This window comes from Procambarus clarkii, chromosome 4, assembly GCF_040958095.1.
Source record: "Procambarus clarkii isolate CNS0578487 chromosome 4, FALCON_Pclarkii_2.0, whole genome shotgun sequence".
Lineage (NCBI taxonomy): Eukaryota > Metazoa > Arthropoda > Malacostraca > Decapoda > Cambaridae > Procambarus > Procambarus clarkii.
In genome coordinates this window covers 22,065,827-22,089,286 of record NC_091153.1, presented here as the reverse complement: position 1 = coordinate 22,089,286, position 23,460 = coordinate 22,065,827, and the positions used below count along the sequence as shown (strand labels likewise).

The 23,460-nt window shown below is 48.0% G+C and overlaps 1 protein-coding gene across 1 annotated transcript in view; it reads left to right on the top strand.

The window, feature by feature from the left end:
- LOC123772350 (protein O-mannosyl-transferase TMTC1) overlaps positions 1-23,460 on the top strand; it is a 54,238-nt gene that overhangs the window by 29,813 nt on the left and 965 nt on the right. The window contains exons 2-5 of the mRNA XM_069337319.1: positions 14,206-14,341; positions 17,676-17,820; positions 22,895-23,155; positions 23,338-23,415. Of these exons, the coding sequence (XP_069193420.1) occupies positions 14,206-14,341; positions 17,676-17,820; positions 22,895-23,155; positions 23,338-23,415 (620 nt within the window). The remainder of the gene's footprint in view (positions 1-14,205; positions 14,342-17,675; positions 17,821-22,894; positions 23,156-23,337; positions 23,416-23,460) is intronic.

The window sequence follows — 23,460 nt, the reverse complement described above, 5'->3', positions numbered from 1 at the left end:
CCATGTTTTTAAAAGCAATTCTGAAGTTAGAAAGCGTGGCATAAGCTCCTTGCACGATATTCTTTATGTGGTCCTCATGTGATAGAACCTGAACCTCAGATCTAGAACCACCCCTAGATCTCTTTCTTTATCAGAATTCTTTAAAGATTTCTCATATAATATAGAGGTTGTGTGGGGTCTATGTTCTCCTATTTCACATTCCATACCATGGCATTTATTATCATTAAATTCCATTTGCCAAGTGGTGCTCCATATACTTATTTTGTCCAGGTCATCTTGAAGGGCATGACAGTCATCTAAGTTTCTTATCCTTCCTATTATCTTAGCATCATCAGCAAACATGTTCATATAATTCTGTATACCAACTGGTAGATCATTTATGTAGACAATAAACATCACTGGTGCAAGAACTGAACCCTGTGGTACCCCACTTGTGACATTTCTCCAGTCCGTTACATTGCCTCTGATTACTGCCCACGTTTTTCTATCAGAAATTTTTCATCCATGTTAGAAGCTTACCTGTCACCCCTCCAATATTTTCCAGTTTCCAGAACCACCTCTTATGTGGAACTCTGTCGAAAGCCTTTTTTAGGTTCAGATAGATGCAGTCAACCCAACCATCTCTTTCCTGTAATAACTCGGTTGCTCGATCATAGAAACTGATTAAATTCGATACACAGGATCTTCCAGATCGAAAACCATACTGTCTGTCTGATATTATATCATTTCTCTCCAGGTGTTCTACCCAATTAGTTTTAATTATTTTTTCCAATATTTTGACTATTACACTTGTCTATGATACAGGTCTATAATTAAGGGGGTCTTTCCTTCCTCCACTTTTGTATATTGGAACTATGTTAGTGTGTGTGTGTGCTTGTGTGTGTGTGTGTGTGTGTGTGTGTGTGTGTGTGTGTGTGTGTGTGTGTGTGTGTGTACGCGCGCGCGCGCGCCGCTCTGTTATGTGACAGTCACACCAATCCTTTCCTGCACCATTCCCATGTGGGGACCCCCCCCCCCCCCCCTCTCCACCGCCACCACACCCACAAGGGCCCCTCTCCACCCCAACAGGGGCCCCCCTCTCTACCCCGCCACACCCAGAGGGCGCCCGTCTCCCCCCCACCACACCCCTGGGGAGGACCCCCGGCCCCGCCCTCAACAACTCCCTGGGCAAGACGGAAGAACTCATGTCTATTGTAATAGGTCGAGAGCGGAATTCCTTTACCGAAATTTTGTCCTAAAGGTGGAATTCCGAAATTAAATTCCGTCAGGAAGAGGATCGTTACGGTGTGTCGTGCTGGGAATCTTCACTCCGCCGTCAGGAGCGAGAGGTCTCGCCTCCTCCGTCAGGAGCGAGAGGTCTCGTCTCCACCGTCAGGAGCGAGAGGTCTCGTCTCCACCGTCAGGAGCGAGAGGTCTCGTCTCCACCGTCAGGAGCGAGAGGTCTCGTCTCCACCGTCAGGAGCGACAGGTCTCGTCTCCACCGTCAGGAGCGAGAGGTCTCGTCTCCGCCGTCAGGAGCGAGAGGTCTCGTCTCCACCGTCAGGAGCGAGAGGTCTCGTCTCCGCCGTCAGGAGCGACAGGTCTCGTCTCCGCCGTCAGGAGCGAGAGGTCTCGTCTCCACCGTCAGGAGCGAGAGGTCTCGTCTCCACCGTCAGGAGCGACAGGTCTCGTCTCCACCGTCAGGAGCGAGAGGTCTCGTCTCCACCGTCAGGAGCGAGAGGTCTCGTCTCCGCCGTCAGGAGCGACAGGTCTCGTCTCCACCGTCAGGAGCGAGAGGTCTCGTCTCCTCCGTCAGGAGCGAGAGGTCTCGTCTCCACCGTCAGGAGCGACAGGTCTCGTCTCCGCCGTCAGGAGCGAGAGGTCTCGTCTCAACCGTCAGGAGCGAGAGGTCTCGTCTCCTCCGTCAGGAGCGAGAGGTCTCGTCTCCTCCGTCAGGAGCGAGAGGTCTCGTCTCCGCCGTCAGGAGCGAGAGGTCTCGTCTCCGCCGTCAGGAGCGAGAGGTCTCGTCTCCGCCGTCAGGAGCGAGAGGTCTCGTCTCCGCCGTCAGGAGCGAGAGGTCTCGTCTCCGCCGTCAGGAGCGAGAGAGACGTGCACCCGCAGGAGATGAAGACACACTACCACGCCGCCCTGATCCTGGTGTCGTCAACCAGTCACGTGCCCAAGTAAGATCCACATTGATGAGCTTGCCATTCATCTGTCCAACGCAGGCGGTGACAGGAAATTAATAATCAATTATTGCTCGATCAGTGTTAGTTTTACACACAATAATTATTTAATTATCATATTTATTATTCACATTACCCACTTCAATTATTTTCTCATCATTGCTATGCATTCATTTTATTCCTATTTATTATCCTTATCATTGCCAATGGAATGAAAACTACCAACACCTTTTTCAATATAATATAGTTTGTCAATAGTTTATCTATTAATCTATCGTTTATTTTGTGTTAAAAATATGTTTTCTTGTTGGCCTGGTGACCGTCACAGTTCTAGCGAGACAATGGTTCTGTGCTTCAAGCAATACCTGTAATCATGCAGAAAACAATCATGCAACAGCAAAATTGAATCGCGCCGCAGTAGCCAACATTTTGAGTCCTACGAGGATGCGGGCAAGTGCCTCTCCTTAAACTGTTTAGACCAAACAAATAAAGGAAACATCAGAATGCCTATTGACCCATACGAGGCAACTCCGCCAACCCAAACTCCTTTATATGTGAAATATATCCAATAGTTCCACCTCTAATATGTACGTCATTCTAACGCTCAAGCACTCGTTGAATCTAAATAACTTTGTGAATGGCCCATTAAGCCTACGGAGAAGAACAAAAACTTAAAAGAGTCTGAAACAGTAAAAAAAAATAAGAGAAGTCTTTTACGTCTGTCTCTAATTTAAATAATTTTTTTAACACAGTGACCTAATTCTGTCACAGCCGGTACAAAAGTATTCCTTAGGCATCGACATTTTTCTTAGTCATTTAAAAAAGGAAAGTAAAGAAGTTGCTTCAAAGCCGACACTGGAAGAGGTCAAATAAAATGCACTTGAATATTACATTTCCAAGCTCAGTTATTTGTTATTTGTCACCACTCAATAGTGTTCTGAGACCTGAGGAGGGGGGGGTCCAAGGCCTGACGGGGGAGGGGGGTCCAAGGCCTGACGGGGGAGGGGGAGCAGGACTTGACGAGGGGGTCCAGGACTTGGCCAAGGGGGTCCAGGACTTGAAGGGATCCAGGACATGACGAGGGGGGACCAGGACTTGACGAGGGGCACTAGGACTTGGCGAGGGGGGGTCCAGAACTAGACGAGGGGGTCCAGGACTTGACGAGGGGGGACCAGGACTTGACGAGGGGGTCCAGGACTTGACGAGGGGGAACCAGGACTTGACGAGAGGGTCCAGGACTTGACGAGGGGGGACCAGGACTTGACGAGGGGGGACCAGGACTTGACGAGGGGGAACCAGGACTTGGCGAGGGGGGTCCAGGACTTGACGAGGGGTGTTCAGGACTTGAAGGGATCCAGGACTTGACAAGGGGGTTCCAGGACGGACACAAAAGTGACAACTTATATTATATGTTTTAGAATTTGTCTCGATATTTGTTATTGTTGCGGCCATCGTGTGTAGACACTGGGTGAAGGTAACATTGTGAACACAGGCAGTGTGACACAGCTCTTCACTCTACCTCAACCAATGTACCAGACCACCTCCCCCGACCGTCCATAAGTGGTCGGGCACCATTCCCCCCCCCCCCCCTGTCCCATCCATAATCCTTATCCTGATCCCTTCTCAGTGCTATATAGTCGTAATTTCTTGATGCTTTCCCCTCGTAGTTCCCTTCCCTTCCCATACTGTCCGTCCGTCCGTTGGTCTTACGTCTCAGACCTACCTCCCTGCATGCGTCCGTCCATCCGTCTCACCAACTGTCCAGTCTTACCTTAATCTGTCCCTCTACCCCTCCCTCCTTCCTTCCATCCGACCGTCCGTCCATCCATCCCTACCCCAACGCCCGGAAACAACGTCCGGTGATGAGCCCTGTTCGGTTACTTTTTCATTCGGACACGATGCCGGGTGGTGGAGCGCCCGAGGTGTTACCATAACAAGGTCAGTGTTGCATCTCTCCCCTCCCGAGGCGACGGGTGAAGCCTCGTTTGTAAAGGAACAAACTTTATTCCCAACAACTTACACAATTTACAATAATGGCTGACTCGAATCAAATATATTTACGGATGCCCGTTAGGCGAGGTGGATGCGGGGGGGGGGGGGGAATAGGAGTTAGAAACAGCTTTAGAAATAGGGGTAAGGATAGGAGGCAAGAAAGGAGGTAAGTAAGTGGGGATGATAGGGGTAAGAAACAGGAAGGTAAGGAAACTATCTGGAGAAAGCACTAAGCCATTACGACTATATAGCACTTGGAAGGGGTCAGGATAAGGATTTGGGATGGGACCGGGGGAGGGGGGGGAAGGAATTGTGCCCATCCACTTGGACGGTCGGGGATTGAACGCCGACCTGTTGGAAGCGAGACCGTCGCTCTACCGTCCACCCCAAGTGGTTGGAGTTGGTTTAGTGGGAGACAAAATGACTGGACTAAACATAGGTGTACAGCAGTCTAAATCAAACTTACATACTTTTGGCATAAGGTAACATTTAGTTTACAATTTGAAGGGAAAAACAGTTTGCTTTATGACAGGTGTCAGAGTACCATTGGAGAGAAAACCTCGAAGACACATTGCTACATAGACACTAACAACCTTAAAGATGGAACGCCAAAAATGTATATGTTAATTGGAATATTATAACTTCCTATTATTTTTATTACTTCTTTTAGCTTTCTTACAGTTTTCTCAACATATACAGTGTACAGGTATTAGGGGAGGCAAGGTGTATAAAGGCGTCATGTACACCTGAAGTCAGATCTATTACATTCTTATTTGTCCGGGAATAAAGAACTCTTGTTCAACGTTGAATATTTCTCTGAGAACATTACATATATTATGAGGCGTGAGGAATGGTCCATGACGTTAATTAACCCTTGGCGTGATTTTTATTTTTCGAATTTTACTCCAAAGTTCATCAAAGTATTTTCCTTGAAAGGTTATCAGCAAACTTTTGTTCTCGCAATAATATCTTTCTCCTCCTTGGTCCTCTTCATGACCTGATGAGAGTGACCCCTGGTGTTACCTCTGATCTGGCGTGACCAGCCATCTCTGGGTTATGTCGAAAGATTTCTTGGAAATCCGTAACGTGATCATTTGAACCAGGCATACCTCTTCATAATTTTGTTTGCTAAGAAGGATAATCTCTTTTCCCGTCCTAACTGGCACTGACATGACACGAGGAAAAGCGTCATTGAATGTGTTCTGATGCAAATTACACTGAAGATTAATGCGGGCAACTCCATCAGTTAGAATGTGAACATCATCATGTTTCCCGTTAAGCAGGCATTTAAACTTATCCAAGTCTGCCACAGCGGTCTTATCCGAGTTCTTGTGACGTATCTGTTCTCACTGGCCGCAGTAGCAACAACTTACAAGTGAGGTGTACTGAGGGTGTCTATGACAGGTTGTCACTGTCAGTGACAACCTGTCGTTCACACACACACATATGACAGGTTAGATCAGCCGTCAATGAGAACATGATCACTCTGAGACCCTCCTCTCCCATCCCATGACAGAACCCTAAAGTTAATATTAATTTCATCAATGAAATCAGGATTATATAACTTGTCGGTAAGCAGATTTATATATGCGACTTGTCGAGAAAAACTGGTGTTAGGTCAGCTGTCACCTTGAGGTCAGGTCACTTGTCACCTTGAGGTCAGGTCACCTGCCACCTTGAGGTTAGGTCACTAGCCACCTTGAGGTTAGGTCACCTGTCACCTTGAGGTTAGGTCACCTGTTACCTTGAGGTCAGGTCACCTGCCACCTTGAGGTTAGGTCAGCTGTCACCTTGAGGTTAGGTCACTAGCCACCTTGAGGTTAGGTCAGCTGTCACCTTGAGGTTAGGTCACTAGCCACCTTGAGGTCAGGTCACCTGCCACCTTGAGGTTAGGTCACTTGTCACCTTGAGGTCAGGTCACCTGTCATCTTGAGGTTAGGTCAGCTGTCACCTTGAGGTCAGGTCACCTGTCACCTTGAGGTCAGGTCACTTGTCACCTTGAGGTTAGGTCAGCTGTCACCTTGAGGTCAGGTCACCTGTCACCTTGAGGTCAGGTCAGCTGTCACCTTGAGGTTAGGTCACCTGTCACCTTGAGGTTAGGTCAGCTGTCACCTTGAGGTTAGGTCACTAGCCACCTTGAGGTTAGGTCAGCTGTCACCTTGAGGTTAGGTCACTAGCCACCTTGAGGTTAGGTCAGCTGTCACCTTGAGGTTAGGTCACTAGCCACCTTGAGGTTAGGTCACCTGTCACCTTGAGGTTAGGTCACCTGTCACCTTGAGGTCAGGTCACCTGTCACCTTGAGGTCAGGTCACCTGCCACCTTGAGGTTAGGTCACCTGTCACCTTGAGGTCAGGTCACCTGCCACCTTGAAGTCAGGTCACTTGTCACCTTGAGGTCAGGTCACCTGCCACCTTGAGGTTAGGTCACCTGCCACCTTGAGGTTAGGTCACCTGTCACCTTGAGGTCAGATCACTTGTCACCTTGAGGTCAGGTCACCTGCCACATTGAGATTAGGTCACCTGTCACCTTGAGGTCAGATCACCTGTCACCTTGAGGTTAGGTCACCTGTCACCTTGAGGTTAGCATCGTGCACATCTCCACCGTTGATACTGCCGGTGAGATACTTGTAGAAGACAAGTCCAGCAGTAACGCGCCCTGGTATGGCATAAACAACATACTTTACCCCGCATGTTGCTATGCCACGGGATGGCAGAACCGCCGTAGGGTCTTCCAGGACTTGACATGGAAGACACATGTGCCTCGCCCTGAAATCCGACATTTCAGGGCTGGCACTGTAACTAGTCCATCTACAAATTTAAAGAAGTTTTCAAATTCACGAAGTTTAAGCCAGTGTTCTTGCAGAACAAAAATATCACACATTAAAAATATTTTCAATGTATTCATACAATTGGGGTTTAAATGCATCATAGTTGTCGGCAATAACTGTAAAATTTTCAACAACAATTCTCAATTTTGGTTTTCGTATATTCGTATGGCCTTTAGTACCTTCAGGCCAACAACTGACACAGAACACAGTATGCATCTCTTTTTGGTTTACATAATCTTGTATGAAATATATCTATTTAAATTTGTATACATTTTATTTATAAAAAAAGACACTATCTCCATTTGACTGAATGAAATTCTTAAGCCTGCAAGTCGCATGCCCCGAGGCGATACACACACACACACACTGGTAATGGCAGGTTTCCCAGGTTTCAAACCGCTAACATCTACAGTCTTTTACGCCTCAGTGATATATAACAAATTTAACTGACGTTTCCTCCGATTTCCATCCTGAGTCCAAGGACTGGAACAGACTCTGTATCACTGAAGCCTTCCGATGCCCTGTGTCTCACGGTCATTCATTAGGGGCTTTGAGTGGGATGGGTATTGGCTAGAACATGCGGTGGGAAAGGAGGGGGGGGGGGGAAAGGATGGGTGGTTGGCAGCGGAAGAGAGAGAGAAAGAAGCATGTTCTGTCGCATTTTCCTCTACTCACTAATTGCTCCACGGGCACTCGTTCTGTTTTGAGAAGTCAATCCTAATAGAGTCATATATCAGTTTCCCTGGTAATGGCGAGTCATGGGGTCGGGAGACTACACACTGCCTGCTTAATCCCATCAACGGGAAGACCGTCAAGGCGGCGGAGACTGGCACTTGTGGAGGAGAGGATCAACTACTCAAAGACCGTTAATGAAAGCTCTGGTGACGTATGATTATTCCCACATTTGGAAGGTGATAGGGAAGGTAATGGGGAAGGTGAAGGGAAGAGGGGAAGGTGAGGGTAAACGGAAAGGTAAGGTAAAGTTGAGGGGTAAGGGGGGGAAGAAGTGAGGAGGAAGTAATGGCTCGTCTTGGGTAAAAGGTTCACTCACCAACCATTCCTCTCCCCCAATACGTCTTATGTCTTACGAAATCAACCGATCCGTTCAAAATACAACGTGTTAATGAACATTAAAGCATCCTAATATTCACGTTGTCCTTGCAGCGGCCGCGATAGGGGTAGGTGGGTTGGTTGGGTTAGCATGATTCTTGTTAGGAAGAACAATTACATTTGTTCCGGAGCGGAAAATTGATAGAAGGAACTGCATTCACCCCGTGTAGCGACCAGACGACACTCACCCCGTGTAGCGACCAGACGACACTCACCCCGTGTAGCGACCAGACGACACTCACCCCGTGTAGCGACCAGACGACACTCACCCCGTGTAGCGACCAGACGACACTCACCCCGTGTAGCGACCAGACGACACTCACCCGTGTAGCGACCAGACGACACTCACCCGTGTAGCGTCCAGACGACACTCACCCCGTGTAGCGACCAGACGACACTCACCCGTGTAGCGTCCAGACGACACTCACCCCGTGTAGCGACCAGACGACACTCACCCCGTGTAGCGTCCAGACGACACTCACCCGTGTAGCGTCCAGACGACACTCACCCGTGTAGCGACCAGACGACACTCACCCGTGTAGCGACCAGACGACACTCACCCCGTGTAGCGACCAGACGACACTCACCCGTGTAGCGTCCAGACGACACTCACCCGTGTAGCGACCAGATGACACTCACCCGTGTCGCGACCAGACGACACTCACCCGTGTAGCGACCAGACGACACTCACCCGTGTAGAGACCAGACGACACTCACCCGTGTAGCGACCAGACGACACTCACCCCGTGTAGCGACCAGACGACACTCACCCGTGTAGCGACCAGACGACACTCACCCCGTGTAGCGACCAGACGACACTCACCCGTGTAGCCTCCAGACGACACTCACCCGTGTAGCGACCAGACGACACTCACCCGTGTAGCGACCAGACGACACTCACCCCGTGTAGCGACCAGACGACACTCACCCCGTGTAGCGACCAGACGACACTCACCCCGTGTAGCGACCAGACGACACTCACCCCGTGTAGCGTCCAGACGACACTCACCCGTGTAGCGACCAGACGACACTCACCCCGTGTAGCGACCAGACGACACTCACCCGTGTAGCGACCAGACGACACTCACCCCGTGTAGCGACCAGACGACACTCACCCGTGTAGGGACCAGACGACACTCACCCGTGTAGCGTCCAGACGACACTCACCCGTGTAGCGACCAGACGACACTCACCCGTGTAGCGACCAGACGACACTCACCCGTGTAGCGACCAGACGACACTCACCCCGTGTAGCGACCAGACGACACTCACCCCGTGTAGCGACCAGACGACACTCACCCGTGTAGCGACCAGACGACACTCACCCGTGTAGCGACCAGACGACACTCACCCCGTGTAGCGACCAGACGACACTCCCGTGTAGCGACCAGACGACACTCACCCCGTGTAGCGACCAGACGACACTCACCCCGTGTAGCGACCAGACGACACTCACCCCGTGTAGCGACCAGACGACACTCACCCCGTGTAGCGACCAGACGACACTCACCCCGTGTAGCGTCCAGACGACACTCACCCCGTGTAGCGACCAGACGACACTCACCCGTGTAGCGACCAGACGACACTCACCCCGTGTAGCCACCAGACGACACTCACCCGTGTAGCGACCAGACGACACTCACCCGTGTAGCGACCAGACGACACTCACCCCGTGTAGCGACCAGACGACACTCACCCCGTGTAGCGACCAGACGACACTCACCCCGTGTAGCGTCCAGACGACACTCACCCGTGTAGCGACCAGACGACACTCACCCCGTGTAGCGACCAGACGACACTCACCCGTGTAGCGACCAGACGACACTCACCCCGTGTAGCGACCAGACGACATTCACACCGTGTAGCGACCAGACGACATTCACCCCGTGTAGCGACCAGACGACATTCACACCGTGTAGGGACCAGACGACATTCACCCCGTGTAGCGACCAGACGACATTCACACCGTGTAGCGACCAGACGACATTCACCCCGTGTAGCGACCAGACGACATTCACCCCGTGTAGCGACCTGACGACATTCACACCGTGTAGCGACCAAACGACATTCACACCATGCAGCAAGCAGACGACACTCACCCCGTGTAGCGACCAGACGACACTCACCCCGTGTAGCGACGAGACGACACTTACCCGTGTAGCGACCAGACGACATTCACCCCGTGTAGCGACCAGACGACACTCACCCCGTGTAGCGACCAGACGACACTCACCCCGTGTAGCGACCAGACGACACTCACCCCGTGTAGCGACCAGACGACACTCACCCCGTGTAGCGTCCAGACGACACTCACCCGTGTAGCGTCCAGACGACACTCACCCGTGTAGCGACCAGACGACACTCACCCGTGTAGCGACCAGACGACACTCACCCCGTGTAGCGACCAGACGACACTCACCCGTGTAGCGTCCAGACGACACTCACCCGTGTAGCGACCAGACGACATTCACCCCGTGTAGCGACCAGACGACATTCACCCCGTGTAGCGACCAGACGACATTCACACCGTGTAGCGACCAGACGACATTCACACCGTGTAGCGACCAGACGACATTCACCCCGTGTAGCGACCAGACGACATTCACACCGTGTAGCGACCAGACGACATTCACCCCGTGTAGCGACCAGACGACATTCACCCCATGTAGCGACCAGACGACATTCACACCGTGTAGCGACCAGACGACATTCACACCGTGTAGCGACCAGACGACATTCACCCCGTGTAGCGACCAGACGACATTCACACCGTGTAGCGACCAGACGACATTCACACCGTGTAGCGACCAGACGACATTCACACCGTGTAGCGACCAGACGACATTCACACCATGCAGCAAGCAGACGACCAAATATTCCGATCAAATTTGCGCAGTGAAAGACACCGACGAAGCTGGAACGAGCGGCTCACGTCATGACGGATACGCTCCTCTGGAAACTGGAATGAGATTTCCTCTCCTGGAAGAGGCATTTGGTTTAGAACCTGAAAGTTAGATGCTCGGTGTCCACGAGGAACAGGTGATCCTGAATCATGAACGAGCTGCTCAAGCTGTCTGGAACCTAGGAGCCTGTTGTCTAACCCTTATAAATATTTTGTGATTTAGAATTTTGAAGACTTTAGACGGATATTTGTTTTCTAATATCTAGTCTTTATTAAAAATGAAAACGAGTCCGTCTGAAAAATTCTTCTAATTTTGAGTGGAAAAGGAATTAAACTATGTCAAAGGTTTCTTTCAGATACGCCAAAGACTAAAGAGAAGGCTGGTCCTTGGGGAAAATAAGTTAGGTCATGTTACTGATAATGACACTGAAATAAGTAGCGTTCTAAGTACTATGTTTCTGTACTTGCTAGAGAGGAACTTGATAACACCTGAGCCAATCTATGTAGGAGGTGAGGAAGGTCACTTGAACTGAATAGTCATTAATAGGGAGGAAGTAATTTCACATAGACAAATGAAAGCCAAACCAATCCCCAGGCTCAGACGAAAAGTTTGCCTGGGTCCCACGATCATACAAGAGCTGAGTGAGACCTTGACATTCATATTTAATGCCATTAAATTCCACGGAATAGCGGAGGGTTGTTAATGTTGGACCAGTCTTCAGGAAGGGGGAAAGTATCACTTCCATCGAATTATCGACCAATTAGCTAAACGTATATTGTGAGAAAACTGCTTGAATCCTTAATCGGAAAAGATATTCACGTACAACTTGAGAAACACAGATTGATAAGGGATTCTCAACATAGCTTTACAAAGGGCTGTGAAGGGAAATTCATGTTCCATGAAATTTCCATTTACTCTATTCCAGCATATTTGAGGCAGTTGACAGTGGTACCAATTGTCACGTTGTGTACCTTGACTTCAGCGAAGGTTTTGATACTGGGCCTCACGAGTGACTGGAAGAAACTCGTGGTACTGGAGAACTATGCTAAGTTGGATAAGGGCGCGATTATTTGAAAGCAAAACAAAAGAGTTGTATAAATGGAGTTCAGTCACAATGGGAAATAGTTATAATTGGAGTGCCACAAGACCTTATCCTAAGACCCCTATTGTTTACTGTACATATAAACGATTTAGATTCAGGACAGAGCAGCAATATTTGCAGACAATACAAAAATTAGGAAAGAAATAAATTTAGAAAGTTAAAAAAAAAAAATGGATAAATGCAAGGTTTGCGAGACTAGGTAGTGACACACACACTCAACCCAAAAATATGAAAAGGATAAGACCGTATAAGGTCCGTCCTGGAGAATTATCAAGCTATCTAATCTTTAGCAACGTTATTGTGACTCATCATCTGTAGTGATGATAGAGTTACCAGATAACTGCTGGATAGTGTTGAAATTGAAACATTGCAAATGCGAAAAAAATCTGGGGGTCATGATTAGCAAATATTTAAGGCCAAAAACCAGCGCATAAATGTTCCAAAAAAGGCAAATAGTACACCGATTTACCTCAAGAAGGTAGAGGAAGAACTAAACACTTCTTTATCGCTGAATATTTAGCTAAACCCTTAAATATCTATTCTGGCTTCAAGAAATAGACTAGTTCACCATGAAAAAAATACATATAATATTATTTAGCTAAATAGGACGTCGTATTCATATACGACGTCCTTTTTAGGTAAATAATATTATATGTATTATATGTTCCCTTCAGTCCCCAGTTGTGTGCTGTAGGTCACACGAAGGAGCGTGTGACGTCAACCTCCTCCAGACGTCACATTCTCTCTTAAGATAACTTAAGAACTACTACGTTATTATGACTGATACATAATGACTATCTCCCGCCGATATAAACTGGTTATTACAAGCGCCTCCAATACGAGGCTCGCGTATATAATCACTTCTTTAACACCAACCATATTAACCGAAAATAGTGAACCATATTAACACATAATAATGTACCATAACATAATAACTGAAAATAACGGAGTTGCTCTATTATTTTCTTACTTATTTATGCATGAAACTATCAAGTTATGCACATCTTTCAGCATGATAAATTTTAATAAATTAGTAGAATAAGATAAGGGTAAAAGGGGGTCGAAATATTTACCCAGTTCCCCCTTACAATGTTAGTTTTTTCTTCAATATTTACACAGCAAGGTATCCATTATATATGCTACCATCGTGCCATTCACGGAGGGACTCTTAAAGACGCTGGGGCAATATCCGAGCCACTTAAGACTCGTACACGCCTCGCAAAATAGGAATCTTCATTTTGCTTCAGAAATTAAATAAAAATGAGTCTCGGGTAAATCTCATTCTCCCAAAATTGCTGCATTATCATGGGAGAGAGAGAGAGAGAGAGAGAGAGAGAGAGAGAGAGAGAGAGAGAGAGAGAGAGAGAGAGAGAGAGAGAGAGAGAGAGAGAGAGAGAGAGAGAGAGACTCAGCCAAATTGTCAGATTACGGGATTGAATTTGAAAGGGATAGGATCGACCCGTCAGCTGGGCGAGGACTTCATGATCAACATCTTAGACCTACTAAGACGTTCGCCGTCTGCGATCCTCTCAGGCGCGTAAATCTCTCTCTCTTAAGTGTCTAGAACAAAAAGAGAACATCGCAAAGGAGCATAGTTCAAAGTGCGCCTGCGCCAACCACACCCTAATTCACAAATAACTTTCCAGGTGAATATAACAGACCCAGGTGAGTAACAGACCCAGGTGAGTAACAGACCCAGGCGGGTAACCGACCCAAGTGAGTAACAGACCCACGTGAGTAACAGACCCAGGTGAGTAACAGACCCACATGAGTAACAGACCCAGGTGAGTAACAGACCCAGGCGAGTAACAGACCCAAGTAACAGACCCAAGTGAGTAACAGACCCAGGTGAGTAACAGACCCAAGTGAGTAACAGACCCAGGTGAGTAACAGACCCAGGCGAGTAACAGACCCAAGTGAGTAACAGACCCAGGTGAGTAACAGACCCACGTGAGTAACAGACCCAGGTGAGTAACAGACCCAAGTGAGTAACAGGTCGAAGGACTCAGTAACAGGTCGAAGGCCCCATAATACACACATTATACCACACTTGTGTGATGAGTGGCACAAGGTGGCACTGAGAGCCACATCATGTCCGTGTTTCAGGTCGTCGGGAAGCGACACTGCGGCACTACGAGGCGGCCCTGAGGCTGGACCCGGAGCACACCGTGGCGCTGGTCAACACCGCCACACTCATGCTCACTCTACACAACAACAATCAGGCCGAGATGCTTTACAAGAGGTACGCCCGCACGCCCTTCTCATCCCTTTCTTTATTTCAGTATTACTTTTAGTGAGCCACAGTAAGTCTAAAATATATATATATATATATATATATATATATATATATATATATATATATATATATATATATATATATATATATATATATATATATATATATATATATATATATATATGTTGTACCTAGTAGCCAGAACGTCGTACTCGGCCTGCTATGCAATGCCCGATTTGCCTAATAAGCCAAGTTTTCCTGAATTAATATATTTTCTCTATTTTTTTCTTATGAAATGATAAAGCTACCCATTTCATTATGTATGAGGTCAATTTTTTTTATTGGAGTTAAAATTAACGTAGATATATGACCGAACCTAACCAACCCTACCTAACCTAACCTAACCTATCTTTATAGGTTAGGTTGGGTTAGGTAGCCGAAAAAGTTAGGTTAGGTTAGGTTAGGTAGGTTAGGTAGTCGAAAAACAATTCATGAAAACTTGGCTTATTAGGCAAATCGGGCATTGCAAAGTAGGCTGAGAAGTGCGTTCTGGCTACTAGATACGACATATTTATATGAATCAATATATTAAAACGAGAGAGACAAAAAAATCCCAACCCACACATATGATACGAACACTTATCAAGTTACGACTTGATAAGTCGTAACTTATTTGTCTATTCGTCTCCAAGACACTTCAAAACATTGTCGCTTCATACGTGCCGGTTGGGTTAATATTTTGACTAATTCTCTACAAGCAATCTATCAATCTATCAATCTACAAACAGTTTCTAAATCATTTCTCTAGCCAATTTATGATGGGGGCCACGCAAGGGAAACTTGCTTAGCCTGAAAACATGTCTCCACATTAAGGCCCTCAGTTCCTTACGTAACACTGAACACAAACTTACATGGAAGCCATTGTTGAACAGTGAACATTATGTTTAAACAATGATACATCCCATCAGAAGGAAGAGAAGGAAATGCAGGCTATAGGTAAGGGAGGGACATACAGGCTGTAGGGAAGGGAGGAAGGGAGATACAGACTGTAGGGAAGGGAGGTAGGGAGATACAGACTGTAGGGGAGGGTAGTAGGGAGATACAGACTGTAGGGGAGGGTTGTAGGGAGATACAGACCGTAGGGAAGGGAGGAAGGGAGATACAGACTCTAGGGAAAAGAATTAGGGAGATACAAACTGTAGGGAAGAGAGGTAGGGAGATACAGACTGTAGGGGAAGGGTGGAAGGGAGATACAGACTCTAGGGAAGGGAGGTAGGGAGATACAGACTCTAGGGAAGGGAGGTAAGGAGATACAGACTGTAGGGAAGGGAGGGAGGGAGATACAGACTCTAGGGAAGGGAGGGAGAGAGATACAGACTCTAGGGAAAGGAGGTAGGGAGATACAGACTGTAGGGAAAGGAGGTAGGGAGATACAGACTGTAGGGAAGGGAGGAAGGGAGATACAGACTGTAGGGAAGAGACTTAGGAAGATACAGACTGTAGGGAAGGGAGGTAGGGAGATACAGACTGTAGGGAAGGGAGGAAGGGAGATACAGACTGTAGGGAAGGGAGGTAGGGAGATACAGACTGTAGGGAAGGGAGGAAGGGAGATACAGACTGTAGGGAAGGGAGGAACTGAGATACAGACTGTAGGGAAGGGAGGAACTGAGATACAGACTGTAGGGAAGGGTGGTAGGGAGATACAGACTGTAGGGAAGGGTGGTAGGGAGATACAGACTGTAGGGAAGGGAGGAACTGAGATACAGACTGTAGGGAAGGGTGGTAGGGAGATACAGACTGTAGGGAAGGGTGGTAGGGAGATACAGACTGTAGGGAAGGGAGGAAGGGAGATACAGACTATAGGGAAGGGTGGTAGCGAGATACAGACTGTAGGGAAGGGAGGAAGGGAGATACAGACTGTAGGGAAGGGAGGAACTGAGATACAGACTGTAGGGAAGGGAGGAAGGGAGATACAGACTATAGGGAAGGGTGGTAGGGAGATACAGACTGTAGGGAAGGGAGGGAGGGAGATACAGACTGTAGGGAAGGGAGATACAGACTGTAGGGAAGGGAGGAAGGGAGATTCAGACTGTAGGGAAGGGAGGTAGGGAGATACAGACTGTAGGGGAGGGTGGTAGGGAGATACAGACTGTAGGGGAGGGTGGTAGGGACATACAGACTGTAGGAAAGGGAGGAAGGGAGATACAGACTTTAGGGAAAAGAATTAGGGAGATACAGACTGTAGGGAAGGGAGGTAGGGAGATACAGACTGTAGGGAAGGGAGGAAGGGAGATACAGACTGTAGGGAAGGGAGGTAGGGAGATACAGACTGTAGGGAAGGGTGGTAGGGAGATACAGACTGTAGGGAAGGGAGGAACTGAGATACAGACTGTAGGGAAGGGTGGTAGGGAGATACAGACTGTAGGGAAGGGAGGTAGGGAGATACAGATTGTAGGGAAGGGAGGTAGGGAGATACAGACTGTAGGGAAGAGAATTAGGAAGATACAGACTGTAGGGAAAGGAGGTAGGGAGATACAGACTGTAGGGAAGGGAGGAAGGGAGATACAGACTGTAGGGAAGAGAATTAGGAAGATACAGACTGTAGGGAAGGGAGGTAGGGAGATACAGACTGTAGGGAAGGGAGGTAGGGAGATACAGACTGTAGGGAAGGGAGGAAGGGAGATACAGACTGTAGGGAAGGGTGGTAGGGAGATACAGACTGTAGGGAAGGGAGGAAGGGAGATACAGATTGTAGGAAAGGGAGGAAGGGAGATACAGACTGTAGGGAAGGGAGGAAGGGAGATACAGACTGTAGGGAAGGGAGGTAGGGATATACAGACTGTAGGGAAGGGAGATACAGACTTTAGAGAAAGGAGGAAGGGAGATACAGACTGTAGGGAAGAGAGATACAGACTGTAGGGGAGGAAGGGAGATACAGGCTGTAGGGAAGGGAGGAAGGGAGATACAAACTATTGGGACAGGGTGAAGTTCTCTCCTGTTCACTGTTCCATGTAAATGTTAGGGAGATGACCCTGCCTCTCATGTCTGTCGCCCGTCCTGGAAAGAAACGTCTGTCTCCGCCGCTTCTCCTTCAATCTCTCTCAATGTGTTCACAGAGAAACAGGCTTACCTCCAACCCGCAGTCAATCAGGCAACACGTTCAAAGTCCGCACTGATTACCTTCATCTCACAGCTATAATCGCCAAAGAATAACTAGCAGAGCAGCGACTGCTGATCTCCACAATACCACCACTACTACTACCACCTCCCACACTACCAGTCTCTACGTCTCTACCTTTCTCTCATCCCTGGATGATGATGATGGTGGGGCCTTGTACAGGGCGCTGGCGGTGGCCTGGGAGGCGGAGATCGGGGAGAGTCTAGGGAAGCTGTATCTCAACACTGGTCGCCTGGAGGAGGCGGAATCTACCTTCACCAGCGTCCTCACCCGCCATCCCCACATGCTCTCCTCCACCGTGTACCTGGTGAGTGAACCCGCCTTCTGCTTCACCCACTGGTGGGTAGTTTAGATTTGTATTTACTATTTGTGCCTGCAGAATCGAGCTATTAGGTTTTGAACCCCGCTTTTCTAACCAATGTATTTTTCCTCTATTATGTCTGCTACATATATTTCTCTCTAACACACATACATACACACACACACAGTTAGGAAGATTTAGCACTGATGATGCTAAGATAATAGGAAGGATAAGAAACTTAGATGATTGTCATGCCCTTCAAGATGACCTGGACAAAATAAAAGTGTAGTAAAAGTGACCATGTCTTTTTGGGAATAAAGTATGCAATGCACTATAATCTGGAAGAAAATAAGAAGGTTGATGCAATTGAAAAACCTGACTTTAGGAGAGAACATTATGGCAATCTTAAAAAAAAATTTAGTGAGTATAATCGGACAGACTTGTTGCTAGGCAAGGAAGTGAATTAGATGTATGTCAAGTTTTGTGAAATATATGATAAAGGCACAAAAAAAATTTTGTGCCTGCAGAATCGAGCTATTAGGTTTTGAACCCCGCTTTTCTAACTAATATATTTTTCCTCTATTATGTCTACTACAAATATTTCTCTCTCACTCACATACATACACACACACACACAGTTAGGAAGATTTAGCACTGATGATGCTAAGATAATAAGAAGGATAAGATTATCCTTCTTATCCTTCTAATAATCCTCCTAAGTATATGGAGCACCACTTGGCAAGTGGAATTTAATGTCAATAAATGCCATGTTATGGAATGTGGAATAGGAGAACATAGATCCCACACAACCTATATATTATGTGAGAAATCTTTAAAGACTTCTGATAAAGAAAGAGATCTAGGGGTGGTTCTAGATAGAAAACTATCACCTTAGGACCACATAAAGAATATTGTGCGAGGAGCCTATGTCACGCTTTCTAACTTCAGAATTGCTTTTAAATACATGGATGGCGATATACTTAAGAAATTGTTCACGACTTTTGTTATGCCAAAGCTAGAATATGCAGCGGTTGTGTGGTGCCCATATCTTAAGAAGCACATCAACAAACTGGAAAAGGTGCAAAGACACGCTACTAAGTGGCTCCCAGAACTGAAGAGCAAGAGCTACGAGGAGAGGATAGAGGTATTAAATATGCCAAAACTAGAAGACAGAAGAAAAAGAGGTGATATGATCACTACATACAAAATAGTAACAGGAATTGATCAATTCGATAGGGACGATTTCCTGAGACCTGGAACTTTAAGAACAAGAGGTCATAGATTTAAACTAGCTAAACACAGATGCCGAAGAAATATAAGAAAATTCACTTTCGCAAACAGAGTGGTAGACGGTTGGAACAAGTTAGGGGAGAAGGTGGTGGAGGCTAAGACCGTTAGTAGTTTCAAAGCGTTATATGACAAAGAGTGTTGGGAAGACGGGACACCATGAGCGTAGCTCTCATCCTGTAACTACACTTAGGTAAAAACACTTAGGTAAAACACACAGGAAGCAGCTCGTAGCAGCTGTTTAACTCCCAGGAACCTAATTACCGCTATGGTAACAGGGGCACCAGTGTGAAAGAAACTCTGCCCATCTGTTTCCGCCTAGGCCGGAAAAAAAGTGTGTGTACTCACCTAGTTGTGTTTGCGGGGGTTGAACTCTGGCTTTTTGGTCCCACCTCTCAACTGTCAATCAACTGGTGTACAGATTCCTGAGCCTACTGGGCTCTATCATATCTACATTTAAAACTGTGTATGGAGTCAGCCTCCACCACATCACTGCCTAGTGCATTCCACCTGTTAATTACTCTGACACTGAAAAAGTTCTTTCTAACGTTCCTGTGGCTCATTTGGGTACTCAATTTCCACCTGTGTCCCCTTGTTCGCGTCCCACCAGTGATGAATAGTTTATGTGTGTGTGTGTGTGTGTGTGTGTGTGTGTGTGTGTGTGTGTGTGTGTGTGTGTCTGTGACTGTATCTCTATCTCTGTCTCTTTGTCTCTGCTTCTCTCTTTCATTTTCGTGTCTACTCTCACATGATAACATATTCGTCTTACGCTTAACCTTAGTGAATTCGTGAGACGTCATATTTGGTCAAAATGAAAGCAATTCCCACCAAACATGACTCACAACGACCGTGTAATTCCAGCGGGCGTGAGCCCGCCGCGAGCGTGAGCCCGCCGCGAGCGTGAGCCCGCCGCGAGCGTGAGCCCGCCGCGAGCGTGAGCCCGCCGCGAGCGTGAGCCCGCCGCGAGCGTCAGCCCGCCGCGAGCGTCAGCCCGCCGCGAGCGTCAGCCCGCCGCGAGCGTCAGCCCGCCGCGAGCGTCAGCCCGCCGCGAGCGTCAGCCCGCCGCGAGCGTCAGCCCGCCGCAAGCGTCAGCCCACCGCGAGCGTCAGCCCACCGCGAGCGTCAGCCCACCGCGAGCGTCAGCCCGCCGCGAGCGTCAGCCCGCCGCGAGCGTCAGCCCACCGCGAGCGTCAGCCCACCGCGAGCGTCAGCCCGCCGCGAGCGTCAGCCCGCCGCGAGCGTCAGCCCACCGCGAGCGTCAGCCCACCGCGAGCGTCAGCCCGCCGCGAGCGTCAGCCCGCCGCGAGCGTGAGCCCGCCGCGAGCGTCAGCCCGCCGCAAGCGTCAGCCCACCGCGAGCGTCAGCCCGCCGCAAGCGTCAGCCCACCGCGAGCGTCAGCCCGCCGCGAGCGTCAGCCCGCCGCGAGTATAAAGACCCACCTCTGACCTTCTCCACCATCACCCCTGAATTGTGGCTAGAATTTCAGCTTTCAAAACCAGCTGGGAAGTACCGTGTCTGCCGGCGCATAAGATTAACTCATTTTGCAAAAAAATTCCATGGAAAATATAATATAGTAGGTTTTAAAAATTTATTAAAAAGTTAGGTTCAGGTGGAGAGTTTGGCTGGAGGGAATGTGTGATTTTTTTGATCATGTAAATACAATATATATATTCGTTACAAATACAATGGTGTAAATACAATATAATCGTCAGATGGTTGAAAAACGTGCGTCGTATCCGCCAGCAAATACGGTATTAACCTTTTTAAATAAAAATTAGTTCGTGGTTTTCTCTGAAGAAGACTCAATACCGAGAGGCTATGAATGCATTCAATGGAAGTTTAATAATTAAAAATGCTATTTTTAAGCACGTAACTGGCTGGTCTTTAATTTGTTTTTCTTGTTAATAATCTGAACACTTCTCTATCGTATTTCAAGCTCTAATAACATATAATATTTAAACGTCCCAAAATAAAGATTTTCAAGGGAAACCTTAAACGTTTGCTTAATATTGGTTGTAAATCTTGCAGATGTTGTGTAAACACGGAGCGCCTCGGGTAATGCTCACGGATTGTGAATTGTGAAATCAGGCGCTTCCCGAGTATATAGGAACAGGTGCCTACACGCCTTCCTATTGGCTACCAGCCACTCCCACCATGGCACTCTGCCATGGTCTTGTACCCACCTGTATTTAGCCACAAAGTTCTGTATTTATTTAACTCAATTACCTAAGGATGCGTGTGCAACTGAATCAAAGCACTGAACTAAAACAATGTTCAATGGACGAGGGTTAGGATTGTGTTCACCTTGATATGTTCACCTCCATGTGAGCACAGCAAAGTGAGCACATCTAGGTGAGCACATCTAGGTGAGCACAGCAATGTGAGCACATCTAGGTGAGCACATCTTGGTGAGCACATCTAGGTGAGCACATCTAGGTGAGCACATCTAGGTGAGCACATCTAGGTGAGCACATCCATGTGAGCACAGCAATGTGAGCACATCTAGGTGAGCACATCCATGTGAGCACATCTAGGTGAGCACATCTAGGGGAGCACATCTAGGTGAGCACATCTAGGTGAGCACATCCATGTGAGCACAGCAATGTGAGCACAGCAATGTGAGCACATCTAGGTGAGCACATCCATGTGAGCACATCTAGGTGAGCACATCTAGGTGAGCACATCTAGATGAGCACATCTAGGTGAGCACATCTAGGTGAGCACATCTAGGTGAGCACATCCATGTGAGCACAGCAATGTGAGCACATCTAGGTGAGCACATCCATGTGAGCACATCCATGTGAGCACATCTAGGGGAGCACATCTAGGTGAGCACATCTAGGTGAGCACATCTAGGTGAGCACATCTAGGTGAGCACATCTAGGTGAGCACATCTAGGTGAGCACATCCATGTGAGCACAGCAATGTGAGCACATCTAGGTGAGCACATCCATGTGAGCACATCTAGGTGAGCACATCTAGGGGAGCACATCTAGGTGAGCACATCTAGGTGAGCACGTCTATATAAACAAACATTCTGTCACACAAATATGTCATATTACGAGAAGTCTTTTTCTTCAGTCAGAGGCATAATTCTGTCATCTCCGCTTGTGAGTTATGACAGGAAGGTACGTGTGGCCTTGACAGGAGGTCACGTGTGGCCTTGACAGGAGGTCACGTGTGGCCTTGACAGGAGGTCACGTGTGGCCTTGACAGGAGGTCACGTGTGGCCTTGACAGGAGGTCACGTGTGGCCTTGACAGGAGGTCACGTGTGGCCTTGACAGGAGGTCACGTGTGGCCTGACTCGCCGTCATACCTGTCAATCTCATCAAACTTTAATGGCCCCGATCCTGTTTCCCGACAAAATAAATGTCTTGCGTTTATACACAATAAAACATAGAGGCGGATACTGGCGCGTAAACTTTAAACTAAAGTTACCGACGGATTATACGTAGATGTGAGCCCCTTGGTGGTGCATGGCGACCAGCGCTTGTCATCATGGGACCAGATTCACGAAGTAGTTACGCAAGTACTTACGAACGTGTACATCTTTCCTCAATCTTTGACATCTTTGGTTACATTTAATAAACAGTTTACAAGCATGAAAACTTCCCAATCAACTGTTGTTATTGTTATAAACAGCCTCCTGGTGCTTCGGAGCTCATTAACTGCTTAATAATTGTAAACAAAGCCTCCAAAGATTGAGAAAAGATGTACAGGTTCGTAAGTGCTTGCGTAACTGCTTCGTGAATCTGACCCCTGATTCTCGCTACTTCCTCTCTCCTGACGCAGGCGCGGGTGAAGCTTCAGCAGAGGAGCTACCTGGAGAGCGAAGAGCTGCTGCAGAAGGTGCTCGACCAGTCCCCCGGCCACCAGGAGGCGCTCTTCCACCTCTCCCTCCTCTACACCCACACCAACCGCACTGAAGACGCTTTCACTCTCGCCCAACAAGCCGCCCACAACTGCTCGAGGCCGCCCTACCTCTGCGCCCGTCTCCACGCCCACTATGGAGACCTCCTCAACGACAGACATAATGTAGATGAGGCCGCCCAGGTAAGATCTTTCATACCGTGAGCATTATTAGGACCCTGCAGCAGTTTCTCACAGTTACCAAAATTGTATAAAGGTATCCGACGGTAATAATAAGTTAACAATAAAATACGTCAAGAAGTGACACATACTGCAAGAGGAAATACTACACCAGGGTACATGTACACTGTATTATGTTCTGGCAGAGTTACCTGCAAGCAGTGGAGTTGGAACCGACGCTCACCCACCCGCACATCAACCTGGGGGCCCTCTACCACGCTAAGGTCTCTTCCACTTCCCTCTTCAACTCGTAATAATGTTCATGTCAA